A 27627-nucleotide genomic window follows, 5' to 3' on the forward strand; every position below is an offset into this window, starting at 1 on the left:
ACTTGTTTGATCATCCTCACAGTAAAAAAGTGGGGTTTTGTGTTCACATTGAGTTCTATGTTTTTAATCTGTGCCCATTTACCTCTTGTCGTCTCACTGGGCAGTAGCAAGAAGAGTCTGGTTCTTTCTTCTTCATTACTTCCCCTAAGCTATTTATGCATATAGATAAGATACCCCTGAGCTTTCTTTTCTCTGGGCTCTAAGTCCCAACTCTCTCACCCTCTCCTCATAAGAAAGATGCTCCAATCCCTTAATCATCTTTGTGGCCCTGTTCAGGGGGAAGATATGGAAAACCGTATCTTCCTTATACTGAAGAGCCCAGAACTGGATGCAGCATTCCAGCCGTGATCTCATCAGGGCTAAGCAGAGATGGACCTCCGTCAACCTGCTGGCAACATTCCCCCTCATGCGTCCTACGATGCTGTTGGTCGTCTTCACTGTGAGGGCGCACTGCTGGCTCATGGTCAGCTTTTTGTCCACCAGGACCCCAAGGTCCTTATCTGTAGAGTTGCTTTCCAGCCAGTCAGTCCCCAGTGTGTACTGATGCCTAGGGTTATTCTGCTCAAGATTCAGAACTTTGTATTTCTCCTCCTTGAACTTCACAAGATTCCTCTCCTCCCAGTTCTTCACTGCATCCAAGTCCTTCCAAATGGCAGCACAACCATCCAGTGTATCACAGTCCTCCCAGTTTTCTACTGTCTGCAAACTTGCTGAGAGTGCACTCTATCCCAGCATCCTGGTCATTAATGAAGATATTAAACAGTACTGGTCCCAGTATCAACCCCTGGGGTACACCACTAGTGACTTGACTCCAGCTGGTCTTTGCACTACTGATCACAAGCCCCTGGGCCTGGTTGGGTTCATTTATCTAACTCGTACTTTGTCAGCTTGTCCACGAGGATATTACGGGAGACAGTGTCAAAAGATGTAATAAAGTCCAGGTAAACAACATCCGCTGTTCTCCCCTCATCCATCGAGCTTGTTAACCCATCATCAAACAGCAACTCTAGACTCCTTCTGGTCACCTCCCCTGCTGTGACATCTTATACACCCCCTTTTTATGTCTGAGTTCAGTTAGGAATTCCTTGGTAATGCATGCAGGTCTCCTGTCACATTTGCTGGATTTCCTACTTGTCAGAATGGACCATTCTGGAGCTTGGACGAGGTGATTTTTTAGTATCAACCAGCTCTCCTGGACTCCTCTTCTCTCCAGGGCCACATCCCATGGGATTCTTCAAGCAGATCTCTGAAGATCTCCTGAAATCCAGGGCTGTAGTCCATTTGTTAATAGCCTTTGAGATCCGGAAGTTGCATCTGCCTGTGATGGAAGTTAAGAAAAGTTGCAAGTCTTTTAGTTTCCATTATTTCACAGTTTTTTCCCCCTGTTAGGTTGGGATGCCACACTTGGATATAGCAAGGGAGGCAGTCCTGGGAATTTGAATTTCCAGGGCAATGTGCTTGCTTGCTGCTGTTGTTCCAGAAGGCCTGGGGGCTCTTGGAGGTGACAAACTGGTGAGAAACAGGCTTGGATGGGGGAAGGAAAGAGAAGACAGACCTGGGGCAGAGCAGCCATGAACAGGTCATGGTGTTGCAATGCTCCTTCCAGCAAGGCCTCTCCCAAGCACCGTCCTTTCTCTCCTGTCTGCCACAAAGGGTGGCTTAATGCTTTTGAAAGACAGTTCCATTTTATTCTCCCATACTGGGGAAAATGCTATTTAATCACTCTTCTAAAATACTCCAAGGTAGCCAAGTAATAAGTGCTACATGACTGCATTTCCAAATAACTGCTTTCATGAAGCCCTGGGTTTGTTCTGTATCATCAAAATTTGTAACTTCATGTCCACAAACTCCTCCTTGAAAGGCCCAGGTCTTTGAAAACTACAGAAAGAAGTATCTACAGGAAACTGCTGAGATAAGCCTTAATACAAACACATTGTGAGCACAGAATGCTTATCACTTAGTGATTCCACGCCTGTCAAAACACAGTAGAGTAACACGCTTTCCGTTTATCCTACAGTGAAAGATAGGCCTTTTTTCTACCAGTGCAAATCTCAGCTTCATAAAATAATCCCTGGCACCTCTGTGGTAGACTGACCTCATGACAAACAGAAATGGCAGACGCAGCACACAATAATAAAGACAAAAAAAGCTTACTGTGCTGCTGTAGCATTAGTATTCACAACAAGATCATGTAACCCCCCCCCCCCGCTTCAGAACTGAAATGCAAGTGCATCCATATTTTTAAAGGTTTTATTTTGTTATCACCAACAGGAACAAGAAAATCCCTTTTTAAATGTTACTTATAGCCCAATCCTTTAGAGTTCTGTTGCAACAGAGGTGATACTTGGTCTCATTTTCTCCCTGGGGGACATAGCTGAATGGGATTTCCTGCAGATTAAAAATCTGTAATTGGACACAGTCTAGCACTGCTTGTAAATTGTGCTGCTTTTTACTAGCTGTAACTGAAAGAGAACTGATCTTCAAGAAATGCCCAAATGTTCCACTTGGAGTGGACCATTTACAGAGTACAGTTATGGGAGGTCAACAATCAAAGGCAGAAAGATACAATTTCACATCCATGCTGAGAGAGATGGGGATGAAAGATGGCTTCAGAAGAGGTCCAAATGACTGCATCAGTATGCCAGAGGAAAATGACTGGTTATATCAAAAGACTTTTTAGTACCATTTGTCAGAGGTCAACCCACTTGAGGTCAACAAGTCAGGCATTGTGATGCTGTGAAACCTTGTTTCTACCATTCCGGTTACAGCAATTCACTATTTCCTCTCAATATTTCCATCTGGCACAGCAAAACAAAGAGCACCTCTTCTGTGGCTGATTTGCCCCCCTTTGAAACTCCACCCTCTCTTACTAAACAGGATCTTGCAGCAGCAGGAATTTACCACAAAGAGTGTCTACACAGTTTGGGTAGCCTTTCTTCATTTTCCTGTATTTTTGGCCAATCTTGTAGTACCACTAACTGCTGCTTGGGTTTTTTATTCTCTTATTCATTTAGCTAAAAAATAGGCAACAGCAATTTCAGATACATAGCAGAAACATTTCTTAAGCACATAACTAAACATAATAGCGTCTAATACATTTCTGAAGCAAGAAAATAAGATGGCTATTCCAGGCACAAACACTGCATGCACTTAAATCCAAAATGCTTCCAAATCTGGGTTTACCTACACCAAGAACATAAAAAAAGAGAAGCATAGGGTTTCCCTCTTGAAACTTTATATGGCATATGCACCAGTCAGAATCAAAGTGAATGTAAGCACAAAAATGTAATTCTAGTTCAGAATATGGACTTGTACTCTTCATACTGACTCTTTTCTGTATAGGTTGATTGCATGCTGGTAATTGGTTTATTCTTCATGTGTCATACGAGTGGACAGAGGCCATTCCTAACTCACCATAAATGTAGTAGGAAAGACATGTAACAGTTGCAAAAGAAATTTATCAATGCAGTTTAATTTAAGTCACATAGATAGGAGCAAAGTAAACCAGCATAATTGCTAATTACACTGGTTTAAATTAAAACATTTGTGTACACATAACTGTTTGTATTATACCTTTGCTGATATCCAGTTTTACAGAGTCTGCTGTTCTGGCTCTCTACTCCAATACAACAAACAGTTTCAATACAATAAGTCATTACAAGCAGAGCTTCCAAGCAGTTTTACAGCTTTTGGTGGATAATCCAAACTCTCTCAATCTATCACAGAGGAACAATAAGCTTGGTACTCTGTAGGGCCTGTAGGTATCTAAAGCACCTTCACCTTCTCTGCTAGGAGCAGCAGTCTCTTAAAACAACCTCCACCAGTTCAGAAAGAGTCCACTCTTCACTCTTGTTTCATCACTTCTTTTAAGTGGCTGTGTAAATACCTTCTGAGCTTCCTTTGTGACGTGCTTTCTGAAACAGAAGAACAAAAAGGTAAAATATCACAAAATAAGGGCTTTATGTGACCTGAGGGCCGTAAGTATTCGAACCCTTCCCCTCTTAAATTTAACCAGAAGATGAATGAGTTTAACAGCCTATTTCAATATTCCCTTTTAGCCATATCTTTGAGATTAGTTTCTATTAATTTCCTCAGTTTGCAGAGTAAAAAGAAAAGGAAGCTGTAAAATCATTTCAACACGTCCCTTGCCAACACAGCGTTGTTGAATTCTTCCCTGCAGTTCCTACATTTTTGCAGGGCAAATGCCAAGGTTGTGGAGGACACCTGTGGGAGAAGGCATACTGGCCTGTGCATTTCAGGACATACACCCACTAACAGGGGCCTTGAATTGAGGAGGTCTCTCTCTCTCTCTCTAAGTTCTGAAAGCAGGTGATAGAGAGGAGAAGTAGGAGAAGGGGAGAAGAAGAAGAAGGAGAAGAGGATGTAGAGAAGAAAAGGGAGGTACAACCATTTCTACATTTCCGAAAGTATTCATTGTCTCACAGATCTCCACAGATCCTGACTGAAGACAGATCTTAACTCTTCTCTCCCTCAGGATTTCAGGTAGTGTAAACATTCATTTCAAAATAACTATCTTTACCTCGGAAGTCTTAAATATTCATGTTAAATTCTTTGGAATGGAGCGGTTCAATGATGGCGTAAAAATCACGCAGGGGAAGGGAGTGGTCCTTTTTTAGTACAAAGTATAGCTCTTATGCATATCCTGTGCCAAGGCAGAGTGGTCAGAATGCAAGCCCAGGCTGGGCAAAATCTACCTAGGCTGAGAGGGCAGAAAGTTTCCTCACCTGTAGGAAGAGTGCCTTAATCAGGCTACCAGTCGATTTCAGATCAGAGGACTGAGAACAGGCTGCAGGAGAGAATGCCCTCCTACTGATCCTGGAATTAAACACATGAGACAGCATGACTCTGTAGCGCAGTGTTTTGGATGCTCAGCACTGGGTGTACTGATTCAAGCCTCTACTTTATTAATATCAAATAACTACTGGATCAGGCATCCAGACTTTTCCCAGATGACCGAAGTGGCTAGTAGACCAGTGAACCTCACAGAAACACACACATGTTCTCTCTCTCAAGCCTGAGAAACGCTTTGTCTTGTAAAAACATATTTTGAAAAAGCAGCAGAACAAGGATGGAAAATCTGCAGGTTCTGATAAGCCAGCAGGAAATCATGGAAAATTTGTCATTGTTTAAAACAGGAACAATTTGGGGTTGTATGTAAGGTACAAGAGTTTACCTGGAAAACAGTAATTAACAAATCCAGCTACAGCTTCCAAATGTGGGTTTACCCACACCAAGAACATACAAAAATCTACAGATCCCTAGTAGCCTTTAAGATACATGTAGCGAATCACATGAATTCACCATGGTTTTTTTTCAGCAGAAAATAATAGCACAGGAAGCTTAAAGAAATAGGAAAAAGCTCAAAGCAGCACAGTGAGAAATGATTCTGTTTCACTCCCTCAGAATCAAAGAATAATTCTATGAAACTTAACCAAATGGGTTTTTCAAACAAGTTTGGTCCACGAAAACACTTCTAGCCAAAATTCTGCTCATCTGATGAAGAATAAATAAAAAAGCTGAGGACATTTGAGGAATGATGGGGAAGGGAGAAATAATGCAGGTCTTTTAAAGAGAGACCTACTAGCTGACTGTACTTGGTCTCTGTGCAGTATTTTACCCCTTACAGGGACACCCTCACACTGTATTTGAGAGGGTGCAGGCAATCTCCCACTAGCAGCCTTTTATTTTTTAAAAGTGACAAATCAGTCATCACCTCTCTGACACCCATCTGTCTGAGGCTGTATCAATGGAGTCTCTCTCAGTGACAACCAACAGCTTCACTCTGGACCTTTACAAAAAGCTGAATGAAACTGCCAAAGGCCAAAACATTTTCTTTTCTCCTTGGAGTATTGCAACTGCTCTCGCCATGGTCTACCTGGGTGCAAGAGGTGACACTGCAACCCAGATGGCTGAGGTAAGCTCTGAATTAGCAGTATATCACCTTAAAGGTGGTTCCCACATAAACTGTGTTATTCTTCTGTCTATGGGGAACAACACAGGAGAACAGTGACCTGCCATAATGTTGGGCACAGGAAATAAACCCACTCACGCTGCTGGCAGTATTGCAGGTCATTGTTCCCCTGCTTTATTTCCAAGACCTCCCTCCTCTGCACTACCCCTACGTTTAGCTTACATTTACAGTTCCCAGGGCATTGCAAGTGGTCTGCCAGAGGGAAGTTATTGACATTAGAGACTACCACTGGTCTTACTTGGAACTCTACCTTTCATTTTAATGGCCCTTTGAACACAATAATTCACCTGACATAGAGCTTAAATAGTAATAAAGAGTCAGTTTTATTAGCAAAATTAATACAGAGATAAGATAATCTAGAAAAAGGAGTGCCAGAGATAAAATTGCTGCTTGCAGACCCTGGCTGGTTCTGAAAGCAGTGTATCGGCTTTCTCACACAGCATACTGAAGTTAGTAAGCTCTCCTGAACACCTGTTGGGCTGCACAAGAGCAGTACAAATACCTTTGCTTGTGACATAGTCCACAACTAAGGTAATCCTCCCATGAATAATGGAGACATACTAGTACTGAAAATACAATTTCACTTATGCCCACTTTAGCAGAACTTTCCAGTCTTGTACTCTTAGGTTATATGCATTTACTTAAAACACATTAACTGCAGTTTTACATTTGTGTCCCAGTAGTAAGACTCCGAAGCACACTATGCTCTTTGTTGTCCTTGGTCATTATCTGAAAATAAATTCCATGTAGCCAAGCATGAACTGATCATTTATCTAAATAAATTAATATTTGAGCCACAATATCATCTATTCTTAAGCAGTATATGTGACTAAAATTTATATAATAATGACACACTTACAGAGACTAATCAAGATTAAGGTCTTGTCAGTAACTTTTAAAGGACTAAGAGTCATGACCTGTGAATTACCATAGAAAATGAACATAATTACATAACACTTGGGCACATTTTTCTTCCAAAACCAAGCTGTCTTGATGAATGTTTATTATCATCATCACAGGTTCTTCATTTTAACCAGACTGCAGGAGAAGAAGGTTCATCTGAGGCAACAAGGTCTTCTCTGGGGAGACCAAAGAAAAGAAAGATGGTATTTATTACAACAAAAGGCTCAGAGAAAAAAAAAATCGCTGAGAAAGGGATAGTTCAACACAATTACTGCTTTAGCCTTCTAACATTTGCTTGTCTTCAGTCTATATCTACTGTCTCACTTCTGTAAGAAGTATATATAGAAAGAGAAAAAGTGAACAAGCAGATAACATTACCACAAAACTCATGAACTCAGGCCTTCAAAAGCAGAACTGAGACACTAACAGCATTTTGATTGACCCTAATACTGTGTTACTTAGTTTTAGCTGGTCTATGGCAATATCAACAAATCAATTGTCCTAACACGCTTGGGATAATTCTATCTCTTATCAGCTACTGCATTATCACCTGACTCCAGCCCTGCCCAGTGAGCTCCTTTCCATCTTTCTCATAAATGGACACATCAGGCAAACAAAATCCCCCTGTGAGCTAAAGCATGCTGATACACTCTTGTTCATCAGCTCCCCAGAGACTTGCCACCAGGAGGAACTGCCCAGTTCTTTTTCTTCAAATGAACTCCCTACGCACCAAAAGGCTTGTAAACTCAAACAAGCCATGTTTCTTTAGCATAGCAACTAAAGGAAAGCTCAAAGAAACTAGATGAGACAAACTGGAAATAAAAGGGGGAAAGGGGGGAGGAGGTTACATGATTCTCTCCTTAGGTGGCAGGGGATGAATCTTCAAGATTAATCATTACATCCACATCATTCAGCAACTCACTGACTTTCTGAGTTGTAGCAAAGTCTGCCTAATCTGGCCCTTCAGATATTTCCTTCCATTACCTCTTCAGTCTGTTCCCATCCCCTTGCAAAACCCAGCCTCTCCTATCCTGTGTCCTCTGGCTACCAAATTCCTTCACAGGTGTCCTTCCTAGCAGCTTGTATCTCAGCATGAGTGAGAAAAGACCAGAGCAAGGAATGCCACCTGACCAACCTTATGACAAGTCACCATGAGTCAGTGGCACAGACTCTCAGTGTCTCACATGCAGGGCATGGTATATGCCATGGATGAGGAGACTGCACCCAAGCAGCTGGAGGGGAGCAGCTGACAGGTAGCAGCTTATTCCTCCATTAGGGAAGCAACACCTGGCAACAGCTGGCAAGCAAGCTCCCTAAAACCACCACCCCTGACACCCAGGACAAGCTCCCTCCAAAATCCAAACAGCAACAGCAAAATTCATGTGAAAACAGAAAAAATCTGAATAGTTGGTAAGTTCATACCCTGACATTAGGGTCTGTCAGAACAGAGCACGTCCTCAAAAGCTGCCAAGCTGTCTTGATGGGTCCTTGTGACACTGAAAATTAGGCCTGACCATGACTGAAATGTGATTCAGCTTCCTGGTTGTACCATCACCTGATGTCCCCAAAGGCCTCCACAGTACTGCACAAACAGATCATCACCCTACAGACAGAAAACAATTTGTCCAGTTATACATAGTGCTGCAAACATGCAACATACTCCAAAAAGAGCTCCACCCCCTGAGATCCCTTTTCAATTAAAACAACCCAAGCATTTTAAATAACCACGGCAGGTGCAACACTTCAGATAGAAAACAAAATGTTCCATATTAATTGGTGTCACTTTCCAAGGATCCTGAGCATAAGCAAGCTGAAAACATCCACTCTGGCTTCAGAGAGCTCCTGTCTGCCATCAACAAACTCAGCAGCACCTACTTGCTGAAGAGTGCCAACCAAATGTATGAGGACAAGACCTACCCATTACTGCCCGTGAGTTGAACATTTTTACTTAAGAATTTTTTGACATTAAGAGGATTGTCAACAGAGATGATACAAATTTTCCAAACGATAGCACTGTTCAGTGAGAACATGAGGACAGCCATACAGGGCTAGCCTTCCACAGATAAGAGGTTCCTTTGTCTCCAACAGTGCGCAACAATTTAGGAAGTGCATGAAAACAAGGCATGCTGTGCAGTGATGCTTCTCCAGAATCTGCTCTGGTCACCAAGAAATCACCAAGCAGCTCAGGGGCTTCCTGAACCACAGGGTATGTCTACTTAATAGACCTTGACGAGCCATTTCATTAATTTGCAGACTTGCCTTTTAAATCTACCACAACCCTCAGTGCCAGGAGTTTCACAGCTGAACTATACATTGTATGAAGTGCCTGTGTTTTTTGAGCCTGCTACCTGTTGATATCATTACTGGTTCGTTTTTCCTCTAAAGGACACTTCTCCATAACTCTGGTCATCCTCATCCCCTGTCTCAGTATCTTTTATACTCTAGCATTTGTGAGATGGGGGAGGCCAGAGCTGCATAGAGAACTCGGCCAATGGGCAGCCCATAGCTTTATACAGTGGCATTCTAATAGTCTCTCTTTTGTTCCCTACTTTTTCCTTGTAACTCTTAAAACTGTATTTGCCTTTTTGGCTGCTATTGGGCAGATTTTTTTCATGCAGCTGTCCATTATAGCTTCAACACCTCATTCCTGAACAGAAATGATCACCCTCTGTGGCATATCCTTCACTGGATCATTTATAAATGTTTTAATATATATATATATTAATGAAAATATTGAGACCTGTATTCTATAGAACAAATGTTCTAGCACAGATCCCAGCACATATTCCTGTGGCAGTTCATAGTAATAACCCTTCACTGCGAACATTATTTCCTCCTACTCTTGGTTTCCAGTCGGTCAAAAAACCAAGACGGATCTCATGAGCATGGATGCTCAGCCTTTGGTGAGAAGTCTTATCAAATGCCTTTTGGTAATCCAAACAGACTATAATGGCTCAACCTTCTTACTCATATGCTTCCTGACACCTTCAAAAAACTCCAACAGATTTGCAATTTAGTACTTCGTGTTACAAAATGCTGTTGACACTCATCCGACATGTCATGTTTATCCATACACCCAAATAGACCTATGCTATTCATTCACCCCGTACTGACTCATGAGTTTGTAATTACCTGTATCTTGGAAATCTTTATAAAAACTGATGTTTTATATCATCTTACAATTTCTTGGAAGGTGGTTTTAAACAAGATTACTGTTCTTTGATCTTGTTTTGGTCTCCTGAGTAATTAGTAATTTGTCCTTCTGAATTCTTATTGCTCATTTTCTCCACGATCTCACATTCCTATGCTTTACAGAGAATCTAGAGAATTTCCTGCTGGGAATCTCCATGAACTGTTTCACAGCAGACAGCCATGCAAATGTTAATTCTGCTTTTCTGCCATGATGTTATTCTACCAGAAAATTCCCTTTATACGTGATCCTCTATTGTTCTCACAAACTCTCGGCAGCTTCCTCACCTCTGAAGCAAACTAAAAGCCTTGTGTCAACTTTATATGAGACTGTTCTTCACTCTTGTACTGAACTCTACATCATACAGCCAGTAAAAAGTATTTAAATGATATAAAATGTCATTTTAAGAAATTAAAAAAAATATTGTGAAGAATGTTTGTTTCATGGGATATTTCAAAATTACATATTTGCACTTTGGATTTAAAACAGAAAAATCTGAAGTCTAAGTTTCCTTAAGACTGAAGTTTACTTAATATTTGGCAGAGAATGTATCAGACCTTATTTTAAAGGTTATCCCATTTCAAACAGATTATATTTTCTTCAATTATGTAACAGTGGATTGTATAATCTGTTGAAGTGATTATTTCTAACATTTTTATAACTCAAATTTAACTGAATAAGCACACATTTCCCAATTCTTTCTTTCAGAAATTCTTACAGCTCATTACAAGCTATTACAATGCAAAGCCGCAAGCTGTCAACTTTAAGACAGCTGCAGAACAAGCCAGAGCACTGATCAATTCGTGGGTTGAAAATGAAACTGAGAGTAAGTACCGCTCTGATGGCTTCTTTCTTGTCTCACTTCCAAATCATTTGTATTTCCACATTTATTGGTCTTGCAGCCAAGGATCCATAAAAGATGGAAACTCAGGGGAGGTGATGAGCAAAGTGCAGCTAAATAGCTTGAAGAATGCCTCTCTCCAAACCTGACTGCTGCTCCTTAAAAGGTCCTTCCCTTGATTCTTCATGCCGTAGCCTCTTCGGAATTATTCCTGTTCAGAGGGAGGCACAAGTAGATACTGAGTGGCTCCACTCTGATCATGAGGGTTTTACTTCTGCATTCTTCAGCTGCTTGCAACCAATTTCATAAAACATCCAAGCGATTCCACTTTACTCACTTTCCAATGCCATTTACTACCAAAACTGCAACAAATACATTCTTTTTTTAAAAAAAGGATAGAGATACTTCAAAAGCCATTTATACCATATGTACATCATGAAAAATGTACAGTAAAAAAACCTCCCAAATGCACACATTTTTGCTAAATAGGTAGGCACAGAGAAGGCACAATTGAAATTGTTGAGTTACACAGTCACACTGGAATAGCCATCCTATTTGTCTGTTTTTGAAGGGAAAATACAGGATCTGCTGCCTGCAGGATCTCTCAATTCTCGCACTGTGTTGGTCTTAGTAAATGCCATTTATTTCAAAGGAAACTGGGAAAAGAAATTTCTGGAGAAAAATACTTGTGAGATGCCCTTCAGACTGAGCAAGGTAAATTCCTTGTATATATACACCTATTATTGTACGTCAATACGTCTATTACTGAAGAGCATGAAACCTCTAAATACTTCATCTGCATTTCGTGTGCCACTGCAACACTACCCATAGCTGGGCACACGCTATAAACTCAGTGAAAACAGCAACTGTGAACATAAGTCAGCATTATCTTATTTACGCATACCCGTGAGAATAGCATCTTCACTTCAATTAATAGCTCTTCAGTACCCAGCCACTTGAGAACACCATGGTTAAGCAGCTTAAGGACAAGAAGAAAGTTCTGTAAGTATCAAGGTCCCATTTTCAAAAGGGACTGAGTTGCTTTTGAGAGCAGCACTTACACACCTACACCTCTTTTCTGCTTTTGAGACACAGTCTGTACCCTGAGTTCGAGAAAACTGAACCAGCACCCTGAGTGTTGTGTAAAATCTCAGAGGGAATTTCATGGGGATTCATCATTTTAGCAGGGTGTGTGAAGACGATGTATTCAGCATACAAGGAGGGCACGTTACTGAAAGTACTGAAGAGTACTTCAATGATCATGTGCTGACAAGTCACAGTAGCTGACTGAAGGCGTAGTTTTGGACTGTGTCAAGGCTCACTCCAGAAATGTAACCTTTGGGAGAACACGAGGCATGCACAGTAGTCACTTGCTTATCAAAGCTAACTCATTTTAAAATAAGAATATATTACATCTGATTCAGCTAGCAGGTAGACAGCGTATGTGTCTCTGCTGACTTTTGGTAAAGATCCCAAAGACTTTGAAAAGGAGGTGTACATGATACTGCCCAAAGGAAAGGGTACCAAGTAACCAAATGCTGCTGAGTCTTGTACTTGTTTACAAAATTTGCTTTCAGTTGAATGAAGCAAGTAAACTTTATCATCCATTTTAAGGAATGAAGTAACACTAATTTTTTACATCTGAACTTTTTCACAGACCAAGATAAAACCAGTACAGATGATGTTTCTGAGAGATACATTTTTGATACTCCGTGAAACAACCATGAAATTCAAAATCATTGAGCTGCCATATGTGGAAAATGAACTCAGCATGTTCGTTCTCCTACCAGATGACATCAATGATAACACTACTGGTCTGGAGCTGGTAAAACTGACCTACTGTTGCATCACATACACTATCAGACAGTAACAGAAACAGATTAAAAGAGTGAGGAAGAACAAGCTTCAAAGTCACAGCAGAATAGGTTCTGATGTGTGCATACAGTGTTTCATAAACTGTAACACCGTGATTTCTCAGCTTAGGATACAGAGCATCTGACAACATTGCAAACACAGTAGTTTACTTAGGGATACATCTGAAACCTATATCCACATAACTGTCGTAGCCTATTTTGTGTCCTCTTTTCTATTGCCACAATAGCACAAGGAAAGCAAGGACCATGTCTGAATTGTCATACCCTAGCGTTATCTTCTCCTGAGGGCTGTGTTAATTCATTTTTATGTCATTTGCAGTCTGGATTTGCACGTGATATTTTGTGGTGAGGTTTCTCAAACTAAGTCCTGACTACCCTGATCCAGAAGGTATCAACAGCCACTCATGACCATGCCAGGATCAGTTTCAGATTCTGAACAGATCAGGGCAAACATATTTTTATTTGTACCTGAGGTCACATGCATTCCACTTATTTACCACTACTAAGAGAAAAGTTATCCATATACACACATAGCAAGTACCTATTAATATCATGATGAGTCACATATTACAAAAAAGCAATATTCTTCACACCAGAAAAAAACCCCTACATTACTCTGAAGGTTCAGGCCTACACCTCACCACCTTTAAGAAAATCAATAGGAGTATAACTCACTTGGCACTTTGCAGGATCATGCCCTATGAATCTGGTTGTACTCGATGCTGTTAGCTGGGCTTTGTTTTACATGTTCTTGATGAGCATTAAGACACTGGTGTGTGCATGTCTTGTCTTCGTCCTTCAAATTCCAACTATTTTCTTCTTCAACTCATCGCAGGTGGAAAGAGAGCTGACCTATGAGAAACTGGCTGAATGGACCAAATCAGCCAATATGATGAAAGCTGAAGTGGATCTGTACCTGCCCAAGTTGAAGTTGGAAGAGAATTACGACCTTAAATCCACTTTGGGCAGCATGGGGATACAAAATGCTTTTGACTCAGTTCAGGCTGATTTCACAGGGATGTCAGTGAAGAAGGAGCTTTTCCTCTCAGAAGTTATTCACAAAGCTTTTGTGGAGGTCAATGAAGAAGGTACTGAGGCAGCAGCTGCCACAGGCATCCTGGTGCTGAGATCAAAAGCACCAACAACGACTTTTAAAGCTGACCACCCTTTTCTCTTCTTCATCAGACACAACAAATCACAAACCATCCTCTTCTTCGGCAGACTCTGCTCACCCTAGTCAGAGTTACTCCTTGCCCTGCAGAGCAGGAGATGCTCGCTTGCCAGCACAGAGGCAGCACCAAAACCTGAAACTCCTGCAGCATGCAACAGGGGGGAGCGGGACCCAAACCCCTTCTCCATCAGACCACACACCCAAGCGCGTGAGGCACAGCTCCTCCTGTGCATCCTTCCTGCCCTGAAGGGACAACCATGGCAGTACCAAGCGGAGCGCACAATGCCTTGCGCCCACAGAGCAACCCTGGTTGTCATTGCAACTCAGCCATCAAGGGTAGCCTTGTCCTAACCTCTATTAGCTATGGCATTTCTACCCCTTCCCCTCACAGCAGTGTGGACAGATGTATTCTAACAGAAACCCCCTCCTCATTCTCATGGCTACAGCCCCTAATCCAGGTGTGGGCTTAGCACCTACTCCCAGCCTGCAACAGCTAGACTCAGCTCCTGTTGAGTCCTTGATTAGGCCCTTGCATTTCAGCTGGAGGCAGACGCTCCCTGCCCAAGGCCTGTGGCCATCCCCTTGCTTTCCTTCCACATCCCAGTTCTAACTCTTCATCAGCTCCCAATTTAACCTCCAATTAGCTTCACATAACACTCTACAGACTTCCTCAAAAAAAAAAAAAAAAATTAAAAAATACATCTCTATAAGGGCTATTTCCCTCACTTGGGCCCTCAGGTATGCGTGGAGGGGCCAAGCCCATATGGTCTCTGGCTACTACAGCTTATTTTCGTTCAAAACAGCTCCTGCTTCAAAAATAATTAATAGTAATAACCCCTCACGGACTAGGGGCGTTTTCTGTCAGCTCTACCACAAGAGGGAGGCAGGGGTGGAAAATCCGGGGCTGTGGCGTGGCGAGGCGAGGCCCCCGCAGATATAAAGGAAGGGGGGGGAGGGGTGGCGGTGGGCGGTGCTGTGGGGTTTCTCGTGGTGGCGGTCGGTAATCGGCTCGGCCAGACGGGCTGGGGCGCGGTCGTGCTCCCGGCGGCCACCGGGGAAGGGCGGCAGCGGCCGGCTAAAGCCCAGGGCGCGGCTGAGGAGGGACCGAGCTCCTGCCCTTTCCCCCGACCCGGCAATCCTTCCGGGAGGAGGGACCGCAGGAGGGAGCGCCGCGGCCGGCCGGGTGAGTGTGGCGGCCCGCTACGTTGGAGATGCCATTTCCTACGGGAAGCTTGCGGCTGTGGTGTTGTGTGGGTTTTTTGTTTGTTTGTTTTTAAAGAAGTGGGGGCTGCATGGCCTTGCTTTTGTTATTTTTTTTTGTGACGTGGTTTGTGCTTCTTGCCAGCTGGAGTCGCAGCAGTGTGTAGGGAACGCTTTTTTATGTGTAGGAGTGATGGGGGCACCGCGGGAGTGTTGCGTTTTACCGTCTATTGTGGTGCCAAGTCCAGTGCGGGGCGGCCATGGGGAGGGCCAAACCCTCGGCTCCTTGTGCCCGGGTTCGCTGAGCCAGCGTCGGACCTCCGGCCTGCCCCTGCCCGCTCCGTGCCCGCCGAGGCACCCAGGCCGAGAGCCGGCGGTGGTGGGCGGTCGAAGCTGTGTCAGCCCCCCTGTCCCACCGCCTGCCCCTGGAGAGGTGTGATGTGAAGAGCCGTTACTTGGAGCTGTCAGCGATCCTGCCCTGCAGGTGCTCTAACGCCATTCCCAGCTCTCTGAATCCTACATGAAGCCCTTTTCCCTGAAGAAAGCTTGCTTTGGTTTAGAGCATGGGAAAAGGGACAGCCATCCTACAGATGCAGGTTTCTCTGTGGAGATGGACACAGCCAGATTATCGTCACCCTATTCCCCCTCTGGCTGTGTTTGAAATGGTCGGCTTGGGGCTCCCCTGAGGCAGCTCCCACGAGGTGGGCAGGCACCCACATGGATGGGCGCTAACCCCAGTCTCAGGTCTCAGTGGGACAGGCCGGAGGAGAGCTGGACCCTGCTCTGGCCAGGCTCCCCCATGGCAAAACCAGGAGCTGGGAGAGAGGCTGAGTGCTGTTTAGTCTAGGTACAGCCTTTTTGTCTGTAAAGACTGCCCTAAAGCATAGGAGTCTGCTGCTGAGAACGTGTGCTGCAGAGTGATAGTGGTAGGAACACATGGGGTGTCCAGAAACCTCCACACAAGTGCCTTACCACTGACCTGTAGAGCCCATGGGGAGACCAGAGTGAGGAATGAGTTGCTGTCAGCAAGCCCTCCGATTGCTTAGCGCTTTGTAGCAAACCGTTTACAATTGACTGACAAATATGTGCTTGTATCGTATGGTTTTTGTTCCTTAAAGTGCTGCCGTTGTGTATGTGCTCTGATGAGAAAGGTATCAGTAGTTACATTGCTATTCCTGAGCTGCAGAGAAAGCAGGGGTAACTGTACAGATAGAACCCCTAGCCTTGTGTCCCAGCTGTTGAAATATTGCTTGCAATTTGGTTAAGTGCACTGATTTTTCAGGTAGGCAAATAGTGTTGAGTTGTGTCCTTTTGTCTATAAATCCTTGCCTATCACTTTCTAGATCATAACTGCTTGTTGCTGTCACTATTCCTGTGCATTTTGACCTCCAAGTCAAAAAACCTTATTGCTAGCAATCCGCAGGTGTTAAGACAGTAGGAAAATTCTGGCCTTTGCTGTAACCAACATGAACTGAAAATGTTAAGTGCCTCTTACTTGTGCTGTAAAGTACATGTAGCTTCAGACAGAACTGAAGGCTTGTTTCCATCTAAGCTTTTTTTTATTTTATTTTTTCATCTCCCCAGTGTCACTGGTTGGGGCTGGCCTGGCCACTAACGAATGACAGATGCTATCTATTAACACTCTCCCTCCCAGAAGGGGAAGGGAGAGAGAATAAGGGAGAGACTTATGGATTGGAAAACTAAAACAGCTTTAATGAAACAATTAACAATAAAAAGAAAAGATAAATAATATTACTGAGAAAATAATAAAATATATATGAATATACGTGAAACCACTACCGAACCCAACCGCCCTGATGACAGTAGGTCACAACTAATGCTGAAGGGCTGGCACTGGGGCGGTCCCAGGCTGGACTTGGCAGCAGAGGGAACTGGATGCAGGAATTGGATTCAGGATCATGATCGCAGACGGAAGAATGGATGGACTCCTCCTTGGATGTTGGCCATTGAAGAAGAAGCTTGACCCTCATGATCCATCAGGTTTTTACTGAATATGATGTATATGGGGTGGCATACTTAGTTGGTCTGTCTGTTTTGAGTCACCTGTCTGGCTTGCTCCTCCCTGCAGGTGTAATCTTTTACTTCAGCATCCTTTCACTTACAGCACCCCAACATGGGGCACAAGATTTAGGATTTGGCTTGGTTGCTGTAGGAGCAAGAGCTTTCCTGCGTCCTGTTCCTTGGTATTAACTATGAACACCAAGCGCTATCACTGCTAGAGGCAGACACTGTCTGGAGAAACATGCTGTTGATTTCAGAAAGAGCAGTTACTGAGAAGAGACTTAACTGAAAAGTAAAATTGCTGAACAGAATTCGTTCTGGTTTAGCTCGAACAAGGACACCCCAGTTATGGGAGAAGAGACCCAGCAGAAAAGTTGCTGCTGTTTATAGCAAAGCTACTAGCAAGAGATTTTCTTAGGTGGAAAATCATGCATGCAGAAATTTGTTCTTACCACCTATTTGTTTGAGATGATGAATCGGTATGAATTAATTAGGTGTTGGGTTTGTATTTCACATCATCATTTCACACATCAACACTAGACACTCCCTTAAGGGAAGAACGAAACACAGAAACTTTTACTACCAGCTGCTATCTTATGATGTCTGGTGACACTTACCTGTCGTTAACTCAGTGTTCTAGTATTTGTTACTCCTTTTGTAGGTGTGTGGTTTAATCTTGGGTTAGTTACCTACCTACACAGCTGATGTATGTAGAGTGTGACAGGCATCAAGTTACACATGTTGGCGTGTGCATGTACCATAAAGTTATCCATAAGCAGGTTTTTTTATTGTGTGTCTCTGTATTGGAGGCAATAAAATGGAACTGAAATGGACTTTGAGTTTTCTTTGTACTACAGCAGGAAATTACAGTAAAATAATGCTGATGAGATGACTCCTTTTTTAGGCTTGTAGGTCAAGTTGTTCTGACTTCTGCACTGATTTCACTGTTTGAAACACAGCGTGCACACGTATAAGTAAGCTGAAGATATATAGACTCAGAAGGTAAGAGTTTATAGTTCTGCCGTTCTGTTGCCTAACTTTTTGCTCTAGTTTTCCTATGAAGGCAAATAATTGTCTTTGTGAAGTCAAAAGAGACTCGTTTTAAAAACTCCTAAACAAAATACTGTTGTATCTGATAGTCTCAGAAGAGGTAATATTATTTACCCAGTGAAGAGTCTAATGACACCAGTGGGAATTGCTGTCTGTTACAGGTATGGGATGGAAATACAAAAGCAAGCGATAAATCCCTAGAATAACTCAGGTGCCTGGTATGGGATTTAAGGTGCTTGTTCCACCAAGTCAGTTTTCCAGTGAGTTGATAATTTTCCAACCTAATTATGACATTTGCTGCGTAGTTTATACAGGGAAATGTAAAAGCCAGAAATAACAGCAGTTTGTGTTCAAATAAATTGAAGTCCTTGTTTTGTGTTTTTTATCTCCCAGGCTCTGAACCATGGATAGCCTCTGTGCAGCAAATACCACTTTTGCAGTTAACCTCTTAAGAAAGCTGTGTGAGAATAAAAGCAGGCAGAATCTGTTCTTTTCTCCTTTTAGTATTTCTTCTGCTTTGTCTATGATTTTGTTGGGTTCAAGAGAAAACACCGAAGCCCAAATAGCAAAGGTATGTCTAAGTAAACTTAGTGTATTGGATTTGATGGGACCATATAAACAACAAATCTGTATTATAGTCTGTGACCTGCACTTATGCTAAACTGTTATTGTCATTCTGGTCTTAGAGAGTGGAGGTCTTCCTTTGGTAGTTATGTCAACAGTACCTGTTTCTATAGAGGGAGCTTCCTTCGGTATGAAATGAAGAGATTCCTGGGGTTTGTGGTGTAGTGGGTTTTTTGTGGTTTTGCTTTTTTGAGATTGAGATCTTCCTTCGATATGTCATTAAGAATTACCTGGGATTTTTTTGTAGGTTTGATGAATCTCTAGCTACCTAAAATATTTTCTTCTTCTATCTTCTTTGGGCTTAATATCAGACTATACATGTTTTGAAAATGTGGCCAGGTGTGTTAAAATAATTTAAAACACCCACCCTGTATGCATGTCAAAATGGTAGCTGCACCTTGGTTTAATTTTTTTTAAACTTGCTCAGGTGGCACATACCACTCTGCATATTCTTTACGTATGCAGTTGACAGTATTATATGCATAATCAGTGATTTTTGTTACTATTTTTGCCTGTTTTGCAAAGTGGAAGAGGAGTATAAACACATGCATTGTTTTCATATAAATCTATAAAAGTTTCTCCAAAACTGTATTATATTATTGCTATACATGGAGATATTTAAAAGCCATCTGGACATAGCCCTGGGCTACCAGCTGTAGGTGGCCCTGCTTGAGCAGGAGGGTTGTACCAGATGGGCTCCAGAGGTCCCTTCCCACCTCAACTGTTCTGTGATCCTTGAATGCTTGGCTTGAGTGAAGGAAACTAAATACTGCTGACTCTTCTGCTCCCTAATTTGTTACTCGTAGAACTGGGTGCATCATATGTGACTTCCATGATAAGCTCCAGATGGGAAGTGTGATGAAAAATCTCTTGGCTTCAAGTCACAGTTTTTAAACCCAAAGGTCATTTAAAAAAAAGAAAAAAAAAAAATGTGCTGAAGCAAGTGTGTTTAGGGAAGGCATGGACTTCCCTGAGGATGTTTATCTTTCCACAGGTGCTTTCTCTGAACAAAGCTGAGGATGCTCACAATGAATATCAATCACTTCTCTCTAAGATTAATGATCCAAACACCAAATACATACTGAGAACTGCTAACCGACTTTATGGAGAAAAGACATTTGAGTTTCTCTCGGTAAGTAACCATTACATTGGTGGTGATTTTAGTATAATGTACTTGCTAACTATTTCCTTTGGAGGCCAAAGGCAGGCTTTGGGTTTTAATTTCTGAATTTTTCAGGCTGAGATCTACCAGTGCAGCAGATTAAGCCAGAGCCTGGTAGCTGAACTTAGTGGAGAAGCTCCTTTTAGATAACCTGTGATCTGAATGCACAACTGGTGCAAAGCACTATAAAATCAGTCAGACTCAAATCTTCAGGGTTCCATGATCCATTCATGTTTTTTGGCTGTGGGACAGAGGGTTGATGTATCTCTTTTCCCTTGATTGTGTGTAAATATGTTAAAAAGAAATTGTTATTGCACTTCAGCATGGCAGTATTTTGTAGTTTTTCTGTTATGCAAGTCATCCAGTGATTCTTTTTATGAAGAATGCTAGTGTTTCATTTATCCATTAGATAAAGATTACATGGATTATACTCTAAAACTTTGCATCTGTGTAATAAAGATCTAACTATATTAAATCAGAGAGAAGCTGCTTTTTCCTCTCTAAGAAAAAATCAGTTTACCCTCTGAACTAGAAGTTTTCTATTGGCCTGGGAGGTTTAACAATGAAACTTGGGTAGAGAGAAGCTTACAAAATAATTTGTTCTTTCACTGAAGGGGAAAAAAAAACCCACCAAACAAACAAAGAAACCCAAAAACTGGTCACGTCACTTAAGATACATAGAACTTTGTAGCATAGGAAACAAGCCATTTGATTTAACATACAGTGGACAATTCCTAGTTCAAATAGGTGGTATAAAACCTAATAGGAATGTATCAGACAAAACTTTAATGGCTCTGTATGAAGATGGGACAGGAAAGTGGGTGGATTTTCTTGGTGTATTTAAGAATCACCTGGCTGACTGAGAATAAAGTATGTTGCTGAAAAGCTGTTCTGAATGTCCATGTTAGTCATTTATAGAGCTGAGTCAGAAATTCTACCATGCTGGACTAGAACAGACTGACTTCATGCATGCTTGGGAGGATTCCAGGAAACAAATAAATGGCTGGGTAGAGGAAAGAACTGAAGGTAAGTGTTTGGCATGATGCCTGTTTAATGGCAGCCAGGGCTTGGGTAAACGACTAGTTCAAGATCTAATATTGTGAGTTAAAAACACCCATTGAGCTGTTGGTACACAATTCTCTTATCTATTGTGTATTAACTACAAAGTACATATTGTATTCGGTAGGTTAGATACACATCAAACTGTTAAAAATGTTGGGTTTTTTCCATGTATCATAAAGGTAAAATTCGGAATCTGCTGACGGAGGGGATTCTTGATTCGCAGACCAGACTTGTATTGGTGAATGCCATCTATTTCAAAGGCAACTGGGAAAAGCAGTTCAACAAAGAGAGAACAGCAGAAATGCCGTTCCAAATTAACAAGGTATGATGTGCTAAAATGCTGATAATACTCTCTTACTCTGAAGCACTCTGAAATGAATGTATTTAACTCTGAAGAAAAAAACAAAATCATTCAAGCAGGGTTACCTTGGGTAGGCTGTATGAAACTCCTTATACTGCCTCCTTTTAATTTGAACACTGTTTAGTTTCTGTTAAGTTTCACGTAATTACTAGAAACTTTAATATAGCAATTAAGTATTCTGTCTCTTCTTTTTTCCTTTTACCCTTGTTTCTGTGAGAGAGGTAGCCCTTTACATAGTTACAGAACTTAAAACAACTGAGGAGAAGAAAACAGTTGAGTGAAGCTGTCAGGCTATTTGAGTTGTGAACTATTTTACAGAAGTCAGTGAACCTGATTATTTCAGTATAAAACTGGTGTGGTTAAGAAATTTTCTTTTAGGTTGTATGCAAAAAAGAGCACTTATACATGTGCAGAAACTTCTGAATCCAAGTCCTCTTCAGTCAGTGCTTTTTTGCTGCATTTCTACCACTGAACTGATTCAAAATAAGTGGGAAAAAACCTCCTTTGAAGACCTCTATGCTATGCTGTCTTGCTTTTAGAAGTAATCAATGCCATTAAAGAAGACCTGGCAACTATCCTTAGCAGGCCATGGCTGCACCTTAGTATTACCTCAAAGTCTGTGTGTGCCTCCAGATGCCATTACCAAGAACTGGTGGCATGGCTTACTTAACTCGCCTGCTTAAAACAAACATTGTGCAAAATTGAAGCCCTCATGCCTGACTTCAAACTGTCCCTCTCCCAGTGGTGAAATAAAGCCAAAAATGGTTGAAACTGGTAACACCACCTTACAAATAGGGGCTGTTACAGCTCACCCCACATTAACTACTACAGCGCTTCAGAAACCACTGGACTGACTTGATTCCTGACACCTTGCCCTCTCACTGTTGAAAAGTGTTGAAAAAGCTAGCAGAGTATCCAGGTACGCCATTCCATTTTCTTTTCCTTGGGCCAGTGCAAACCGAGGACCAGGTTTTAAGATGCAACACTAGCAGTATGTAGTGCTGATGAATAATCTGCCTTTTGATGGAACATTGTGTGGTGCTACCTCACGTGGAAGGCTTGGCGTCAGTTTCCTACAGAGATGTCTCAGAAAGCCCAAGCTTACAGATGCGCACAGGGCTCTTTCCTTTCGCTTCTGAGGAGGCAAATTTGTTGATGTTTCTGCATTGGATACTGTGCTATGGTGAGCTTATGACCTAAACTTTTATGTTTCTGGAATAAGGCCCAGCCTATCTTTGAGATTACCTTTTCCTTTGTAAACATAGAGGTGGTCATTGCCGTTGTTTTTAATATTAGAGTCTTTGGGATCCAGATAACTATTGGAGAAACCTGTAAGCTGGAAGGTTGGGGAATGCTGCCGCCGCTTACTTAAGGAACTCACTTTTAGATATGCAAACAACTGCAAATCTCTTTCTTTGTAAAACTAAACAGCCTAAGTTTGTATTTTCATCCTACTAATGACTAACCACTGATGAGCTGCAGAAGTGTGAGTGGGCTCAAATGAGCAGTTGGAAATCCCAGGTGTAACCTGAAGTTTTAAGCTAATTATTATAACTGAAAAAGAGGAAAATAATGGTGTACACAAGAGTAGCTGATGCTCCATGTGAAAATGGGAGGAGATAGGGGAGAATGAAATAGAGAAGAAAAATCTTACCCCTCCTTCCTACCCATGTGACTTTTAAGAATTCAAAATAATGCTCTTGCTTTCTTGGCATTTTTAGTATCATTTTAGTATATTTTAATCCCTCTTTGTTAGAGCACTTGGAGCCACATGGACTAAAAATGAAAATACCTGCATTTAAATGAATACAAAGTAATTTAAGCAAGGGACATGGGCCCTGCTTCTCACCAGCTCTATTTAGTGCTTGTCCTTGGTTCTTAAGTGAGCAAATGTGTGTCCTTCCCCCTTTGTCTTAAAGGAAACTTCACAGATGTTTCTGCAACAGTAATTAAAAATTAAATCTTGGGGATCCTTACTTCTTACCTCTTGTTTTACAAAAGATGGTGGTAGGGCTGTGCTCTGTGATGTGTTCAGTTCTCTTGAGTCAATTCTAGAAAGCTCTGAGTAACTCTGTGCCAGATAAGTATTTTGAGACCAGTATACTAGCTCAGTACTAATGTTGACATCTCTTTATTTTTTTAGACAGAGACCAAACCTGTGCAGATGATGTCCAAGAAGGGTAGTTTTAACATGACCTATATTGGGGACTTCCAGACCAAAATCCTTGAGCTCCCTTATGTCAGTAACGAACTCAGCATGATCATCCTGCTCCCTGATGCAATCCAGGATGGATCCACTGGCTTGGAAAGAGTAAGTTGTTGAGCTAAATGCAGACAGTCTGTATCCTTCTAGGGAAGAAAGTTTGATACTGCGTATAGACCTGCAGTTGAATTCCAAAGCTACTATGTCATCGGTGCTCAGCACCAGCTGAAATACCCCACTCCTCCCTGCCTCTGAAGTGGTTGGCATGCCTTGTATCACTACTGGTCAAGCTGTGTGCTGCCTCCTTAGCCAGAGGCTCTGCAAGAAGACCTGACCCTCCTCAGCAGCAGAGGTTAGCTGTGGTTATGGAGAAGGTGTAGTGTGGTGAGAGGGGATTTGGGGAGATCTTGGGAAGTTCTGTAGCTTGTCCCATGGGTCTTCTGTTCTGAACAGCTGGCAGATTGTCTCTGGCCCACTGCCTGGAAACAGGCTCATGGGAAAGTGTAGGATGTCTTCCGCTGTGGAAGTGCGATACCAGTTTTGGCTATTTCATGCTCTGGACAAGGAATTTATTGATAAGGTTTTTCTAACACTGACTGCAAAAGGCATTATGATCAAGACTTTGTCATCGGCGTGTCAACCCAAAGGAATATCTCCAGTAGACAGAAGGTCTGGGTTCAGATTCTTTGGGACCTTGTCACCAGTTCTTCTGTGCCTTTGCTTCTCATATGTAAAAAAAAAAAACAAACAAACAAACAAAAAAAACAAAAAACACAAAAAACCCCAATGTAACGTGATTTTTAGAAGTAGACTTTACGTGTAAGGGACTGAGCCTTACTGTATCTACCAAAAAGCATATGGGTTTGCTCTCAGCTGGGGCCGTAGCCTCGAGTGAGAAGTGTAACTTTCACTATTGGCTTGAGACACTCTAAACGCTGGGGAAAAAAGATGCATGTTATGCACTCTGTAAACAAACACAGGAATTGCCACTTTTGGCTGTGTAAAACTGACTCCCTTCTCATTTTAATTATGTAAATGTTGGGTTTTTCTTTAGCTGGAAAGAGAACTTACTTATGAGAAGCTGATAGATTGGATCAATCCTGAAATGATGGACTGTACAGAGGTGCAGGTGTCTTTGCCCAGATTTAAGCTGGAAGAAGACTATGATCTGAAACCCCTCCTGAGCAGCATGGGAATGCCTGATGCATTTGACTTAAGAAAGGCAGAGTTCTCTGGAATCTCAGCTGGCAACGAGCTGGTGCTCTCTGAAGTGGTTCACAAGTCCTTTGTGGAAGTCAATGAAGAAGGCACTGAAGCAGCAGCTGCCACGGCAGGAGTGATGATGCTGCGCTGTGCAATGATTGTTCCAGAATTCACTGCGGATCATCCCTTCCTCTTCTTCATCCGGCACAACAAAACTTCCAGCATTTTGTTCTGTGGCAGGTTTTGCTCTCCCTAAACAGGAGATGTCTTGGCAGAAGAGCCACCGTTACACAATAATTTCTTTTTCTTTAGAACAGGGCTACTCTTCTTGCACTAGTTTTTTCAGTTGTACCTGAACCCACTTCTGTGGTCTTAATCTTAGGCTTGGATAGAGTAACAGCTACTCAGACATACACAGCAACTGCCACTTAAAACAACTCTTTCCTTGTGTACCTGAGCACAGAGGTCTCCAACTTCCTGATGACACAGGAAACAACCCACTTGCTCAGTGAACATTTCATCTGTCCTTGCAGTTTCCACTGCAGCTTTACTCACTCTTTGTGGCCATCAGGCAGTGACACCTCATAGGAAAGAGGTTAATTTTTAATTTTGTTTCTGATGAGGCTGGAGCATGCCCTTAGCTCCTCTCCTTCTTTTTCCTCCCATCCCCAGTCTCTTTTTTTTTTTTTCTTAAGGATTCTCACCTGTGTAAGGCCTTGATACATTCCCTAGAGGTGAAAGGAGTTGTTGGCAGCCTGTTCCTAGTGTTGCTCAGCATCCTGACTAGACAGGCTTTTTGGACAATAACTGGGAATAAAAGTATGCCTTTGTACCAGAGGCCCTTATGGGGTATTCAGGGGTTGAGGGTCACTGTTTTGTCACCACAGGACACCTGGGTTTGTTGCCTATCACCTGGCTCTAGTCCTTTAACAAAGAATGTAATGAAAAACCATATGGTGCCTATGCAATATTTAAATGACAAAGCTTTAATTTTTTGCTGCTGTTTATATGTTTTTCCTATTCATAGTTCTATTAAACAGTTTAACTGAATAAAACCAAAGATGTAGCTGAAGTGGTGTTCCTCATACAGTGATTTCTTCTGCTAGTTCTGTTCCTGAAATAATAAAAAAGTGGAAGTGCTGTGGGACTTTTTTTTTAATGTAAATTATGCAAATTTTTTATCTGTAGTATGAAGAAAACAATTATTTTGTGATAGAGTGCAACCATCTTCTGTGTAGCTTGTTCAGAATTCATTGCTAAACATGGGATTTTCTGAATCTTGCAAACAGGGGGCGAGGAGGGCACTTACTTGGGTTGCCATGAAGTTTGAGGTTGGCCTTGCAAGGAGTTGCAGTAAAGGGCTCCTGAGCCAAGCACTTGTTTCTGGGCAGGCCTGGAATCAGAGAAGGGGGAGATTTGGAAGGGACCTCTGGGGACCACCTAGTCCAGCCCCCCTGCTAAAGCAGGTATACCCAGAGCAGGTTGCACAGGGTCATGTCCAGGTGGGTTTCAAGTATCTCCAGAGCAGAGAGACTGCAGTGCTGCCTCTTGGCTTTGTGTACAGCTCCAAACCATCTGGGTGGTGCCAGGTTGCTCAGTGTGCAGGAACTCGGGTGCCTCGGGTGAAGGAAATAAAAGCACTATTTGGGGGTGGGGGGAACCACCCAACAGCTTAGTCACCCTTTACTCCCGGTACAGGGCAGGTGCTGTGCACCCAAAGCCAGAATGGGGTGGGGTGTGTTCCTGGGGGCCAGATGGGGGGGAAAACTATGAGGTTAAGACAAGGAGACCCCTCTGTGCCGTTACTTTCTTTACGTTTTTAATGAAACGATAACAGTGACCTCAAAGTTGAGCGTCAATAGCAGCGCGACCCGAGGACAGAGAGGTGCCGCGCCGGGCGGCCCCGGGGCTCGTCCCGCGGGGCAAGGCCACTCCGATCCGCATCGCTGGTGCGGGGGGGGGCCGGTTTTTAATCGCGCTTCTGAGCCCCTGCGCCGGGAGATCCAGGTCCGCCCCTCGCCCCCTGGCCCCGCCCCTCCCCAGCCCCGCCGTTTCACAGCCCTCGCCCCAGGGCTGCCCCCAGGGGCTCTTGGCGGGAATGGGGCTGTAACGGGGCGACAGGCGCGAATTTTTCCTGCCTTCCGCCCATGTCCCCCCTCCCCGCGGCGGCGGGCGGTTCTCGGGCAGCCCCGGGGTGAAGGTTGTGAAACGGCTGGTTTCGGGGAACGCTGCACGGTGCGGTAAGTGAAAGTGAAAATACGGTTTGGGGGTGGTGTTTGGGGTTTTTTTTAGCATAGAGCTAGATAAAAGAACATTGCAAAGATGGAGGCAGGGCGTCTGTCTGTCTGGTGGTGGAAGCAGATGGTGTTATTTTGCGCATCTGTTCAAAGACTGCGCTGGAAATACCGAAATTCTGGTGCAAACTCCACGCAGGCGGGTCCGGACTGGGCGGCTGCCCTGGTTGCTGCGGGCAGATGCGCAAATTCCTGCTTCTCGAACGAAACTCCTTGAGGAAACAAGCCAGACACAGCCCCATGTAAGAGCCCCGCTGCAAGCGAGCGAAGGGAGGGAGGAATCGGAGATGGGCGAGCGGGAAGGGTTTGCAGCGTCACGCTGCCAGTACCGTTTGGGTAGGATTTTGCACCTGACCCAGCCCTCGCACCTTTCCTCCTGCTCCACGGGCCTCCTCGGGAGCGTCTGCCCAGAATGAATCACCGCTCTGCTGCTCGGGATCAGCCCTGGAGCTTTGTCTGCTCTGCCCTGGCTTCT

General features: G+C 43.0%; 2 protein-coding genes across 4 annotated transcripts; both read left to right on the top strand.

Moving 5' to 3' along the window:
* Positions 1–5767: 5767 nt before the first annotated feature.
* LOC104352785 (heterochromatin-associated protein MENT) lies at positions 5768–14774 on the top strand. Its single transcript, XM_009959200.2, has 7 exons — positions 5768–5935; positions 7012–7098; positions 8687–8824; positions 10794–10911; positions 11498–11640; positions 12584–12751; positions 13636–14774. The coding sequence occupies exons 1-7, from the start codon at positions 5768–5770 to the stop codon at positions 14035–14037; spliced, it is 1224 nt and encodes a 407-aa protein (XP_009957502.2). The 3' UTR covers positions 14038–14774.
* Positions 14775–15075: 301 nt separating this feature from the next.
* Positions 15076–25998, top strand: LOC104340170 (serpin B6). Of its 3 annotated transcripts, XM_086469593.1 has the most exons (9): positions 15076–15154; positions 16756–17172; positions 18098–18195; positions 18637–18814; positions 19862–19999; positions 20938–21055; positions 21271–21413; positions 23596–23763; positions 24710–25998. In XM_086469593.1, the coding sequence occupies exons 4-9, from the start codon at positions 18647–18649 to the stop codon at positions 25112–25114; spliced, it is 1140 nt and encodes a 379-aa protein (XP_086325719.1). In that variant the 5' UTR covers positions 15076–15154; positions 16756–17172; positions 18098–18195; positions 18637–18646; the 3' UTR covers positions 25115–25998. The 3 variants fall into 3 exon arrangements, with proteins under 3 accessions (XP_086325719.1, XP_086325723.1, XP_086325722.1); XM_086469597.1 differs by lacking the exon at positions 16756–17172; XM_086469596.1 differs by lacking the exon at positions 15076–15154 and having other exon boundaries at positions 16524–17172.
* Positions 25999–27627: the final 1629 nt, after the last annotated feature.

The sequence above is a fragment of the Leptosomus discolor genome, chromosome 8 (genome assembly GCF_034619465.1).
Source record: "Leptosomus discolor isolate bLepDis1 chromosome 8, bLepDis1.hap2, whole genome shotgun sequence".
Taxonomy (NCBI): Eukaryota; Metazoa; Chordata; class Aves; order Leptosomiformes; family Leptosomidae; genus Leptosomus; species Leptosomus discolor.